Source organism: Pituophis catenifer, unplaced genomic scaffold (assembly GCF_029215685.1).
Source record: "Pituophis catenifer annectens isolate HBS135680 unplaced genomic scaffold, rPitCat1.0.hap2 SCAF_2, whole genome shotgun sequence".
In the NCBI taxonomy this organism is placed as follows: domain Eukaryota; kingdom Metazoa; phylum Chordata; class Lepidosauria; order Squamata; family Colubridae; genus Pituophis; species Pituophis catenifer.
In genome coordinates this window covers 68296963-68310032 of record NW_027256882.1, presented here as the reverse complement: position 1 = coordinate 68310032, position 13070 = coordinate 68296963, and the positions used below count along the sequence as shown (strand labels likewise).

General features: G+C 39.3%; 1 protein-coding gene across 1 annotated transcript in view; it reads left to right on the top strand.

Annotated features, from left to right (window-relative positions):
* The window catches only part of CHST13 (carbohydrate sulfotransferase 13), a 35704-nt gene extending 28333 nt beyond the window's left edge, over nt 1-7371 (top strand). Inside the window, exons 2-3 of the mRNA XM_070933607.1 lie at nt 2772-2854; nt 6221-7371. Coding sequence (XP_070789708.1) covers nt 2772-2854; nt 6221-7066 — 929 coding nt within the window. The 3' untranslated portion in view covers nt 7067-7371. The remainder of the gene's footprint in view (nt 1-2771; nt 2855-6220) is intronic.
* Nucleotides 7372-13070: the final 5699 nt, after the last annotated feature.

Genomic DNA, 13070 nt, shown 5'->3' with positions numbered 1-13070 from the left:
CCTTGTACAACAGTTCCACACACTTTTGATTTTTTCAATAATTTTGCACAAAGTATGGTATGAGGTACAGATAGTCCTTGACTTACAACAGTTCATTTAGTGACCGCTCAAAGTTACAACAGCACTGAAAAAAGTAATTTATGACTATTTTTCACACTTATGACCTTTGTAGCAGCCCCATGGTCATCTGATCAAAATTCAGTTGCTTGACAACTTGTTCACACTTATGGCTGTTGCTGTGTCCCAAAATTGTGTGATCCCTTGTAAACCTTTTAACAAGCAAAATCAGTGGGGAAGCCGTGTTCTAATTTATCAAGTGCAGTAATTCATTTAACAACGGTGGCAAGAAAGGTCATAAAATGGGGCAAACTCACTTAACAAATGTCTCACTTAACATCATAAATTTTGAGCTCAATTGTCATAAGTTGAGTACATTGTATTAAACTGTACATTTTCTTAGGCACTTGCAGAACAAGATAGAGGCAGATAAATAGCAGAAAGAAAACACGATATTGAGTTTTTAATAGTGTTTTTAGATGCAGAAAGACTGGATGAAGAGATTAAAGGCACCTCAGCAGAAAGTTAGACATATGAAGTGAGAGTCAAGGAAAGTTAAAGTCTAGTTTTGGGGAAAGAATCACACAATAATCAGACAAGAAAGAGCAGGCCAAATTTTTCAAGTAGAGCAGAATAAATTTGAGTGTATTGCTATCTCTTACTCTAAGCAAAGCTGACTAGATAAATTCTAGCAGAAGAATGAGGCACGAACAGTGTTCTTAAGTATTCTCAGTTTCCAGAACTCATTGATCAGCAACTCATGTCAAATTAAAGACCCAATTACATGATATAACTCTTCTCTTCCAGTTTTGTCTTTTTTCTTTAATTGTAATCTTTAGTTCTGTCTGGTTCCCTTTATTCATTCACCAGTTCCTTTGGTTCCAACACCAATTATTATGTTTTTTTTTTAAATTTAAAACAAAAACATTTTCCCAATGTTGTTGGGAAATTATAAACAATGTTGTTTATAATTAATTCCAAAATCTTATTTCAAATTTACTTGTAACTTTTTTAAAAATCAAAAGTTTAATCACACTTTTGCCGTTTATTAATTTTTATGTAAAGTTCTTAAATTTGTAAAAACTTTCTTTTGCTAAGAATTGAAGGAAATTCACCTAGTGCCCTCAAACCTATCAATCTAAAAGTTTCCAATAACTGAAAAACAGTTGATAAGCAATTTCTAATGTGATTAGAAAAGGAAGTATACAAACTCAATGTCCTTTCAAAAGCACCGACCACATTTTGAGCAAGATGGCCATTTCCTGATCTCCCAGGGCTCTATGCCTGCCAGAGAAGTAACTGTCTGTAGCAGTTGAGGATAATCTTCTACTCACTGCCTCTTCATTCTGCCATGATCATAGGCTCTGCTTTTTACAGAACTGTCTTCAATCCACCCCTTCTTTCTCTTCCCAGAGTAATTTGGGGCTCATGCAGCCCTTCAGTAAATTATTAAATAAGTAAATAAAAGTTGAAGAATAAAAACATGCAAATTTGGAAAAATGTAACTATTCTTGGACTTCAGTGGTGAACTGAAGACTTTACTTTTAGCAGAGTTGATGACTGTGGTGAAAAATGGAGCTGTTGAATGAATTAGCTCCCCAAACTCCTGTCCAGATGAAGAAGAGTACTTAGATCCTCTCTGTAATGAGACTAGCTGTCTCTGGCAGATTTTAGATTTTACAGGTCTGGCAGCGAGGTCAATCAGTTTTACCTAAGCTATAGTTTCTTTAAGTTTCATTACACTGGATGATTTTCCTTCAACCTGCAGCAAAAAAAAACTTTATATAAATTTAAAACTTAAAGAAAAACTTTTTATTTGGAAATAAGCAACAGAAGGTAATTCGAAAAGCTCTTAAATGGCATAAGGAATCAGATTGACCGGAAGTAAGATTTTGAAAAACATAAGAATAGTTCCTGTAGTCTGTTTAAAATCTTACTAAAATATATGAAAATGTTGATTTTAAGTGTAAAAAAAATCTCTCCCTGGGAAAATGTGCTGAATGGGAGAAAAACATGATAACAGGAGACCTTGAAGGCTGGTTACCAGAGACAACCTGAAAGATTATAAAGGAGAAGGCCGCTAATATCGAATGGAAAATTATTTTAACTCAGGAAGGATTCAAAGATATTTGGCAACAATGTACCCAGAACTTTCTCTTTAGAGAATCATATAATAATAATTTTTTTACTGAAAATTGAACATACAAAGATAAAATTATTATTGAAAAAAAACAAAACCTAAACTATTCTTTATAATTAGTTTTGGGAGAGAAACAAGGCAGAGAACAAGTGAGATAATACTATTATTAGATCAACTGAAACTGCACATATAAGCATACAGTTTAACCAAGTGCTCTTTGAGAATGTTCCCACTTTGGTGCTTCCTGTGGATTTTCCTTTGTCTCAGCAATTTAAAGATACTGTGCAGCTATTCTGTCTTTTTCGCCCTCTATCTTTTTTCCTAATACTTTTTGAGGAGGAAGACAGACAGGACAGTCAGAAAAGGCAGGTGATGTCATTTAGATATTTGGTAAAGTTCCATCATGAGGACAGGGTGGTTGTGCAGCAATAGACTAATTTAAATGAATACTCTTCCCATCCTTAATTTTTTGTATTCCTTCTCTAAGTATGACTAACCCTGTACTTTTCATGAAATAGAGAATCTTTGCCATGCATTTTTAAAATCTCTCCTCCTCCCCATTTTTCCTTTCCAGCTGCAGAAGACAGAATACTGAGGATCAGCTGGCACGGGAAATCTGGTCGAAGTCCACTTCAGACTCTTTACAAGGGTGACCAGGTAAATGGGCTTCAAAAAGCAAAGTGGTTGTATACAGTATGAAGGAAGGGAACAGGCTATTTTTTTATTTATTTATTAAATGTACATGCTGCCCATCTTGGCAATGAAAGTGACTCCAGGTGGCTTTCAATGCAATAAAATAGAAATATAAAATGCAATTATTAAAGAGGATGATGTTGTCCATTCAGTAGTGTCCAACTCTTGGCGATTCTATGGGCCAGGTTTCTCTACATCTTCCAAACTCCTTTGAGTTGTTCTATGCTCTGACGGATATCAGCTTTGAGGGATGTCAGCATCTCTCTTTTTTTTAATACCTGCCAAACCATCTATTATATTGCTAAGTGATGTTGATAACCTCCTTGTCCTAGAATGAGTTGACTTCTCTGGAAGGCCTATTTTTTTTGTTTTAGAAATTCAATCATTCCCGATCCATTCTGCTTGTCATTTTTTTTTTACAAACCAAAATTGGGAGATACTAACTCTCTTTGGGTCAGAAATAAGGGCTGGTTATAACTGAGAAAATGATTAAAGGAACACATACACAGAGGAGTAATATATCCAGAATAATAAACTTATCTACATGTATAAAGAATATCACAAAAGCAAATGCTTATCTATTTTGCCAATTTTAAGAGTTTTACTTTAGAACTGTAAACTCAACCCTAAAATAATTCTGCTAGGCATCTTAAAATTCTACTGGATACTGCAGCCTTCTACAAACAGAAAAGTATATTGTGCTTCCTGAAGTTCTCCAGAGGTTCCTACTATGAAGTGTTTGTGGTCTCAGAACTCTATTAGTACTTTGACATGAATTCTGCCTAATTCTGCCTCCATCATGGAAGTTGGTAATCCTGGCTGATGTAAAACAAAGTATGGCATCACTGAATAACAATCTGCAATACCTTTTACATATCTTCTGGTTCACTGAGCAATGATGAATACAAATAGAACTTCTAATAAACTTTTTGTGCAATAGCATAACAGGTGGATAGCACTTGGATGGGAGATTGCTGGGTGCCTCCAGGGCAGTAAATTATACTGGGAAGCAGAAAAAAAAAATCATCTGTAAGAAAGAGAGAGCAAACCACTTTCATAGTCTGCCAAGAAAACTACATGGGCCTCTCTATGAAGTGACTTGAAATGCAGAAATATCTTATATTCAGTATCTAAAAAGTGGTAAAATATGGGGGAAATGAAGGGACAATAAAAACAGTTAAAATCCTATGACATTTCCAATAATGAAATACATAATCCTGAGATAATGTAGGCAAAGGATTAGACAAAATATTCCCTGTGACACCTCTCTGAATACCTGCCCATCTTCCTACCTTGCCTGCCTTCCTTTTTAAAGACTCTTTTAATGAGAAGTAAGGATTAATGAGAAGTAAGGATGCAGTGGCTCAGTGGCTAAGATGCTGAGCTTGTCGATCAAAAAGTCGGCAGTTCAGTGGTTCGAATCCCTAGTGCCGCGTAATGGGGTGAGCTCCCGTTAATTGTCCCAGCTTCTGCCAACCTAGCAGTTTGAAAGCACGTAAAAAATGTAAGTAGAAAAATAGGGACCACCTTTGGTGGGAAGGTAACAGCGTTCTGTGCACCTTTGGCGTTTAGTCATGCCGGCCACATGACCATGGAGACGTCTTCGGACAGCACTGGCTCTTTGGCTTTGAAACAGATATGAGCACCGCCCCCTAGAGTCTGGAACAACTAGCACATATGTGCGAGGGGATCTTTACCTTTACCTTTTAAGGATTTAAATAGGTGGGCTGTAAAGCAGCAAACCAAACTGTAGCATTATCTTTACTTCCAGCAACGCTATGAAAAAATAAAATGGCGGATAATCATATCTCAGTTCTTTGGTTATAAGTGTGCCCATCTGCTTTTTTGGAGGGAGGGGAGAGCAGTATTCTAGAGAGTTGGGGGGTGGGCTGGCAGGCAAATCTTACCTGTTTGCCTTCCAATTTAAAGCTGCTTTGTAATTGGCTGCAGCCATTGTCTTATAAAAAAATGTGCCCCGCCACCAAAAATCATTAAATGAGAGCACCCATGTCATGTGTGCTCAGTGTTTTAAATGTGCCCACCCACCCCTGACTTAACTTCCAAAGAAGTGTATTTATGAACTTTATGGCATACTAAATGTGCTCATCTGTCTCTCTTTATGAATATAACACAGACGGTGTAAACAGCTTGCTGAAAGGGGAGCTTTATATGTTTAGTCAAACTGCAAATAAGCACTTTGTTTTAACTATAATTGGGAGGAAGGAAAAAGGTTTTACCCTTATAAACAGATGCTGCTTTATGTTTTTATAAGGAAGGTTCAAAAGATATCCAAAGTCCACCCATGAATAGTATCTTTCCTAGAACCAAAACGTTGCAAAAGACCCTAGAGAAGTTTCAGGGATTGTCATGAACTTTTCATTAGGTGAAGTGCTACAAAATGTCCTAGAGACAGGGAAGAATTATTACTATTATTATTATTATTTTTAAATCCACCATTAGCCAGAAGTTACAGGAAATCAAGAATAAACTCCAAGAAAGAAAAGAATTTCCTGAATTTGTTGTTAGTCATACCTTCAAGAGCCAAGCTGCAATCCCTGGTGACCTGAGGCACCCTCTTCTCTTAGGAAAGGTTTCCAATTATGGGAAGAAATGAAACTTTGAATAGCCAAGGTCTAATCATGGAGATAGACCTACATTTACTGCATTTTGATTCAGGAGTATTTTGCTTTGCAAAGAGCACTCAGCTGGACATTTGATGTAGGCCTTTGATGATCCAGCATACCAAACTAATGCATTTTTAACACTGTTCATTTCTATCATTCTATATGATTGGTTGATTGATCAACGAAAGGAAAGAAGCAATTGAGTCCATTCAGAGGACATGCCAATATTGTTCGGAAACCTTGAAAGAGCTGATGACAAACAGCATGGGAGTAGTTTCATTCTGAATGTACATTTTGATTAATACATTTTGGATTATAAATAAACCCCTCTCCTCAACATAGACAGATACATTCAATTGAAATATCAATCATAGAAGCAATTAAGTTCAACATAAAATGGAACATGTTTAGACCTTTACCTTTCCCTCTCACTGCCACTGCTGCTTGACAGCATTTCTAAGATTGAAAATGAGACCCACTATGGGAAAATTGGTTCAATAATCTACTCTCTAAACTGATCCTTACCAATCTGATGACCTAGAGTCTGTGGGCTCCAAATCTCAGATTTTGACTTTCTAGTTGGGAATTTTGAGGTTATAGTCATGTTCCAATTGAAAGACCCTCAAATTTACCCAGTTTTACTTTCTGTTAATCTTTAAATCCCCACTATTATTCCGCCTTACATCCTTGTCTTATGTCTCCTCAGTTTCAACAGTCCTCCCTGCAGGCAACTCATCATGACAGGAGGGAGCTGCTAAGCAGTATGTGCCATCGTTACACCCGCAAGCGACGCCTCCTAACTCCAGATGACTTGCGGCACCTGGTGGTGGATGATGTCCATGAGATGCTCTACTGCTATGTCCCCAAAGTGGCTTGCACTAATTGGAAGAGGGTCCTGATGGTCTTGACAGGGAAGGGCAAGTACCAGGACCCCCTGGAAATCCCAGCACATGAAGCTCATGTACCAGCCAATCTCCGCACTCTCTCCGAGTACAGCACTCCTGAGATCAACTACCGCTTGCGCAACTACCTCAAGTTCATCTTTGTACGGGAGCCTCTGGAACGGTTGGTTTCAGCCTACCGGAACAAATTCACCCGTAGCTACAACACGGCATTCCATAAGCGCTACGGGACCAAGATAATCCGGCGGCACCGTCAGGACCCTAGCAGCGAAGCCCTGGAAAGCGGCCACGATGTGCGTTTTGAAGAGTTTGTGTACTATCTGTTGGATCCAAAGACCCAGCGCGAGGAGCCTTTCAATGAGCATTGGGAGCGAGTGCACTCCCTTTGCCATCCATGCATTATCCACTATGATATCATTGGCAAGTATGAGACCTTGGCTGATGATGCCAACTATATCTTGCAATTGGTTGGGGCTGATGCAGGCATCAAGTTCCCCTCCTCTTCAAAGGCCGCCAGAACCAACAATAACCTGTCTGCAAAGTTCTTCAAGAACATCAGCCCCTTCTACCAAAGAAGATTATTTAATTTATACAAAATGGATTACTTGCTCTTCAATTACACCATCCCTTCTTATTTACATCTACGATGAGACTGGGGACATGCCCTTTCCTCATCATTTCTGCTGTCAACCAACAGAGATGGATATGAGATGCTTGCAGGTCTACCTGTTTTGTTTTATGTTTTATCAGCACACAGAGTTCTCTCCGCCTTTTGTTCCTGTTTCAGTAGACAGAATCTACTATGGTTTGTCTATCCTTTCTCCTGTTCTTAATCAAACAGCATTTGTTTCTAGGAAGCACTGGAACTATGTCCTTTTGTCAGGAGGTGGGATAATCTGTGTGGAAGTAGGAAACATAATAAAATGTTCATGCATTTAATGTGTTCAATTATAATCCCCACAAACTTCTCCACAGTGAGGGAGGAAAGGGGAATATGAACCAGAAGTGTCTATTTGTGAACAGTTACTTGGTGTGAGGCAAAATTGTCTACGAGATAAGCGTCTTCTGTGTGTCTTCCCCTTTTACCATCCTTGCAGCTGGTGTTTCAGAGAACTCTATTTTCTTAGAAAAAGAAGCCCTCTGCATTTTCCCATCAAGTTCTGCTCCCATGCAGTTTCCATCAATTTGCACTGGAGTGATGCTTAGTGGATTGCCCACTTGTCTCTGCAGATTTGTCTATGTGAGAAAATCTTGACCAAAAGAAATATTTAATTATTTGCCTTGGCTTTTTTTTTTCATGTGAATATGTATTGGGGATGTGCAAAATGGTTGTGGTGTCCTGTTTTATGTAGGCCTAATCAAACTATTAGGGGACGCAGTGGTTCAGTGGCTAAGACACTGAGCATATCGATCAGAAGGTCGTCAATTCAGCAGTTCGAATCCCTATTGCTGCATAATGGGGTGAGCTCCCATTACTTGTCCCAGCTTCTGCCAACCTAGCAGTTCGAAAGCACATTAAAAATGCAAGTAGAAAAATAGGGACTACTTTGATGGGAAGGTAACAGCGTTCCATGCACCTTCGGCGTCGAGTCATGCTAGCCACATGACCACGGAGACATCTTCGGACAGCACTGGCTCTTCGGTTTTGAAACGGAGATGAGCACCACCCCTAGAGCCAGAAATAACTACCACGCATGTTCAGAGGAACTTTTACCATTACCTTTAATCAAACTATGCTCTAGCACCAAGGTCTTTGGTTTAATTAGTGGGCTCTTATCCAAGTGAGAGAAATGAACTCCCACAGAACTATATTTTTATAGGTCAATCTCAATTCCTGAGATAGCCAAGCTGTCTCAGGAATTCTGGGAGTTGAAGTCCACAGGTTATAAAAGGGCCACATTTGCCCACCCCTGTTATAGGTGATACCAAAGACTGGAAGGACAGTGGGCCTGGGCAATGTCCACTGGACTAGAATTCTTATATATGAAACTGGATTGATCTCAAAGAGTGTTTCAAGAAGAGAACAGATTGTCCTTCTGGAATAGCCCCCCACCCCCACCCCCTATCCCCGGGATATGTTTGACCTATCTTCTCTTACCAATATGACAGCACTTATGGGTGATAATGGGAATCTGGCACATTTGGAGGGCACTGGATTGTGAAAGCCAAACAGAGCATTGATCATAGATCCTGCTTTGTCTTTAAACAGTATCCCCCAGAAGACATATCTTGAGTTAATCATGAACGGTGCCTTCTCTGTAGAGCATTGCTATATTGTCTCAGTCAAGTCACGTTTTCTATCTAAAATAGCTCTCTCCTTTTTTTAAGCGGAAGGATCTATTTTACCTCAGAAATCAGGGTACGGCTTGAGAGTCAGAGATCAGAGGTGGAATTGGGCCGTAGAGAGAGAAAAACAGAAATGTAACTGGTAAAATTGAAGTCTTGTACTTGAAACGGTAATCCTAGAAGACTACATTTAACTCAGTCCACATGAACGGCTTTCGTAAGTTGGCATTTTTGTCTCTACATGGTTACATTTCTACGTATACCAAAATATTATCCCCTCATTTATGTAAATCAGCTGGAAGTGGAGTTATTGTATAACAGCATCCCAGAATTGGGTTCCTTCTGGATGTGTTAGCTCAGGGGTCCTCAAACTTGGCAGCTTTAAGACTTGTGGACTTCAACTCCCAGAATTCTCCAGCCAGCTATGGCAATGCTCGCGTGCCCACTGATATGGCTCCGTGTGCCACCTGTGGCACCCATGCCATAGGTTCGCCATCACGGAATTAGATTTAACTTTACTGTAAGGTTACATTAACAGAATCTTGCAAGTCTGAAAATACCTCTCTTCCCCCCTTGCCTTTACAATACAAGAAACTAAGGAGGGTTCCTTTTGAGATGTTTGCCTCACTCTGGTTCCTTCTTTAGATTTAGCTGTCTCTTATCTAACTATTGCCTAATCTGCTACTCTGTCTCCTGTCTCCCAAAGTCATTCATGCATACCATTGCATCCAGTTTGCAATCTCTGGGATATGTAGCTAGCATATTGTTGGCTGGGGATTCTGCAAATTTGATCCCAGCATATAGGAGAGGCACCAGCTTGGGAAGGGTATTTACTTTGTAAGTATGTAATGACTATACGTTAACATGTAACCAGTGGTGCTGTTTGTTTTTGGGGTTTGCCACTTTCCCATTCCTTGCTGTGACAACTAATTAATTAGATTTAAAATACCAATGAATTAGAAATCCATATTATTTAAAAATTGAACTAGGTAGTTGTAGTAATCTTCTCAAAAGATTGTCCAAAAGCATCAGGAACAAAACTAAATGTGTGCCAATATACAAAAATCAGTGAAGTATGAGAAGAAAACTTTGTTACCTAGTGATTAAACTTACTTTAAAAAATAAACATAGCTAGGACTTTTATGTTATTTAGATAAAAATTCCATTGGCATATTTACTTCTAGTAAATTGATATTTATTCTTGTTCTGGACACATGTTTCTGATAAAGTGAACAGATCCACCCAAAATTGTTTCCATTGGTGAAATAGCCTGCACTCTTCTCTCTTCCTCCCTGGGAAATCATACTGAAGTGAATAGGATTTACCTCTGAGGAGGCAACTGAGGAACGCAGTGGCTCAGTGGCTAAGATGCTGAGCTTGTTGATCAGAAAGGTGGGCAGTTTGGCGGTTTGAATACCTAGTGCTGCGTAATGGAATGAGCTCCCGTTACTTGTCCCAGCTTCTGCCAACCTAGCAGTTGGAAAGCACATAAAAAACGCAAGTAGTAAAATAGGGACCATCTTTGGTGGGAAGGTAACAGCGTTCCGTGCACCTTTGGTATTTAGTCATGCCAACCACATGACCACAGAGACGTCTTTGGGTAGCGCTGGCTCTTCAGCTTTGAAACGGAGATGAGCACCGCCCCCTAGAGCCGGGAACGACTAGCATGCATGTGCGTGGGGGGGGGAACTTTGCCTTTATCCAATAGTAAAATCTATAAAGATTTTACTATTGGACATTAAAAAAAACAGCAGGACCCGTATATGCTCAGGGACATTGCAGATTCATTTTGCTTTTTTTATGACTAGCTTGTGATTTGGTTTGTTTGTTTTTTTAAATCTAACATTTTTCTTTTTATCTCAGCGGTAGCTTATCAGTTATTCCAACTTGTGAAGATAAAATGGAGTGGGGAATGGAGAATCCTATTCATCACTTTTGAAATTCTAGCAGAAAAACGGACTACAAATGCAATAAGACATAATAATATAACCAGGGGAAATAGTTAACATGCAGAATATAAATATAAACTGCATCAGGAACATAAACTAATTTTAATAGTGCAAATGTCTTAAGCAAGTGACACTCTAAAAGCACACAAACCACCAAGAACCATCATGGATTGAAAGCTACCATTGCAGAAGAGGCCTAGCTGCTTCACCTCCAAATATTTGATATTAATGGAGGGATAGTGAAACTTCAGATACTGGTCTCAGAGGTTCAGGCAGGTTATGTCTTGATTTATATATTTTAGCTGAAGCTAATATTGAACCAATATGATCAGAAAGATGACATGGGATTGTAAGAAATGGTTAGTTTATTCTGGCCTATGTATTTTTGTCCTGTAAGCAACAGGCTGTTTCTGTCATATGCATTGAATTACACTGAATTAGAAAGTGATTAGGGTTTGTTTAATATCTTTGAGCCAGTATTGATTCCTGCCAAGTGGCTTGTCAAGTCCCTGCAGTTTTCTTGGCATGATTTTTTTTTTCCAGAAGTGGTTTGCCATTGCTTCTTTCCTGAGGCTGAGAGAGTGTGACAGGCCCAATGTCAATCAGCTGTCTTAGTGCCTAAGGCACAGACAAGAATTCTCAATCTTCAGGTTTCTAGCCTGGTGCTTTTAACCACAATCTCATAAATTGATTCAGATGGGAATGCAAAATACCCATTTCAAGTGGGATGTTGTTGATTTTGAATTTGGGGTGGCTGTTTCAATAGTTTTGGAAGTAGTTCAGCCTTGAAATATTTCTAGACTGAAGAAAACAGCCTATTTCTTCACATGAATCTGTTATTTGTTCTGCAAGTAAAATGTTTCAAACAACAAGGCATTCCAATTAAAAATGTGCAGTTCTACTGCAAATACATCTGCACATTGCCACCCAATGAAAAATAGAGGTAATGAAATGCAAAAAGAAAAAGAAAAGAAAAAGTCACATCTTGTGGTAATAGCACTCACATGTTTATTCTGAAAGAAATCTTAAAAGCTCAGAGAAGTTTACTGGTTATATTTATGGGATGAACTGAACTAAACTGAACTCCTGAACTAAAAACTAATTTAGCAAGTTGTGCGATCCTTGCATGAGATTTTAGAATTCCATTTCTAATTAGGTTGAATAAATCATGGCTAACTTCGGGCAAGCATGTCCTGTGAAGGCAACCAAATATTGAATGTGCATGGGGGATGGCATTATTTATTTTGTTGCTCAGATATGTTGCTACTCTTCATTCCGACTGCCTCTAAGAAGGGTATAGGATAAAATTTTTTGGAAATGAATGATGGCATCAGCCATAGTAGAGCCACGGTGGCGCAGTGGTTAGAGTGCAGTACTGCAGGCTACTTCTGCTAACTGCTGGCTGCCTGCAATTTGGCAGTTCAAATCTTACCAGGCTCAAGGTTGACTCAGCCTTCCATCCTTCCGAGGTCGGTAAAATGAGGACCCAGATTGTTGGGGCCAATATGCTGACTCTAAACTGCTTAGAGAGGGCTGTAAAGCACTGTGAAGCAGTAGTCTAAGTGCTATTGGTATCCACCAGTGACAGGCCCAAACTTAACCCGCCACCCCCTCCCCAAATGTGCTGTCCCACAAAGTTTTCACAAGGTTATGGAAACTCATCAGGGAAATGTAGGGCTGTGTCCAGGAGGACAAGCTATTCTCCATTGAGAAGGCTCAAGTACAAGGTCTCTGCTGCTGGAAATATTCTACATTAAGACACATACAGAACACACTCACACACACCAGGTAATCCAATCTATCAAGTGTCACTTGTCATTGTTCTTGGCCCATAGCAATAGATTGGTGCTCCTCTTGGCTTGGAAAGGAAAGGGTCGGAAGAGCAATTTTCTCCCATCTTTGCAACTTGCCAGTGGAAGGAACCCCAGAGTCCAGACTTCTTCCCTTAGTTCCACTAAGACCTAAGATATCCATTTATGTTGGATAACACAAGTGAAAAGAAACTATACATTTCAGGGTTTCTCCCAGTGGCTCCGATTTTTTTGTAAGCGGTCTTTCTTGCAAGCCTTGGGCTCCTTTTTCTTTCTGAGCATTGCATTAGCTTTCTTATTTATTAAAATTATTTATGTGTTAGAATTAGATGATATCCACCTTTTCCTGCTGGAGCTCAAGGTGGGGTACATTAGGCACTCCATAGCCATGCCAAAAATCTAAAGTCACAATTTTATGTCTCTTTGCTACCATCCAGTGGTCTTATAAATTACTGCAGCTCAGATTTGGTATGCCCAGCATAGGTAGCACTTTCCTTTCTTTTCCCTTTTCCTCCCTTCAACAACTCCTCCCTGGGTAAGTTGGGCTGAAAGAGCATGAATGACCTAAATCTTACATGACTGATGGCGGACTTGAACGTGGATCTTCC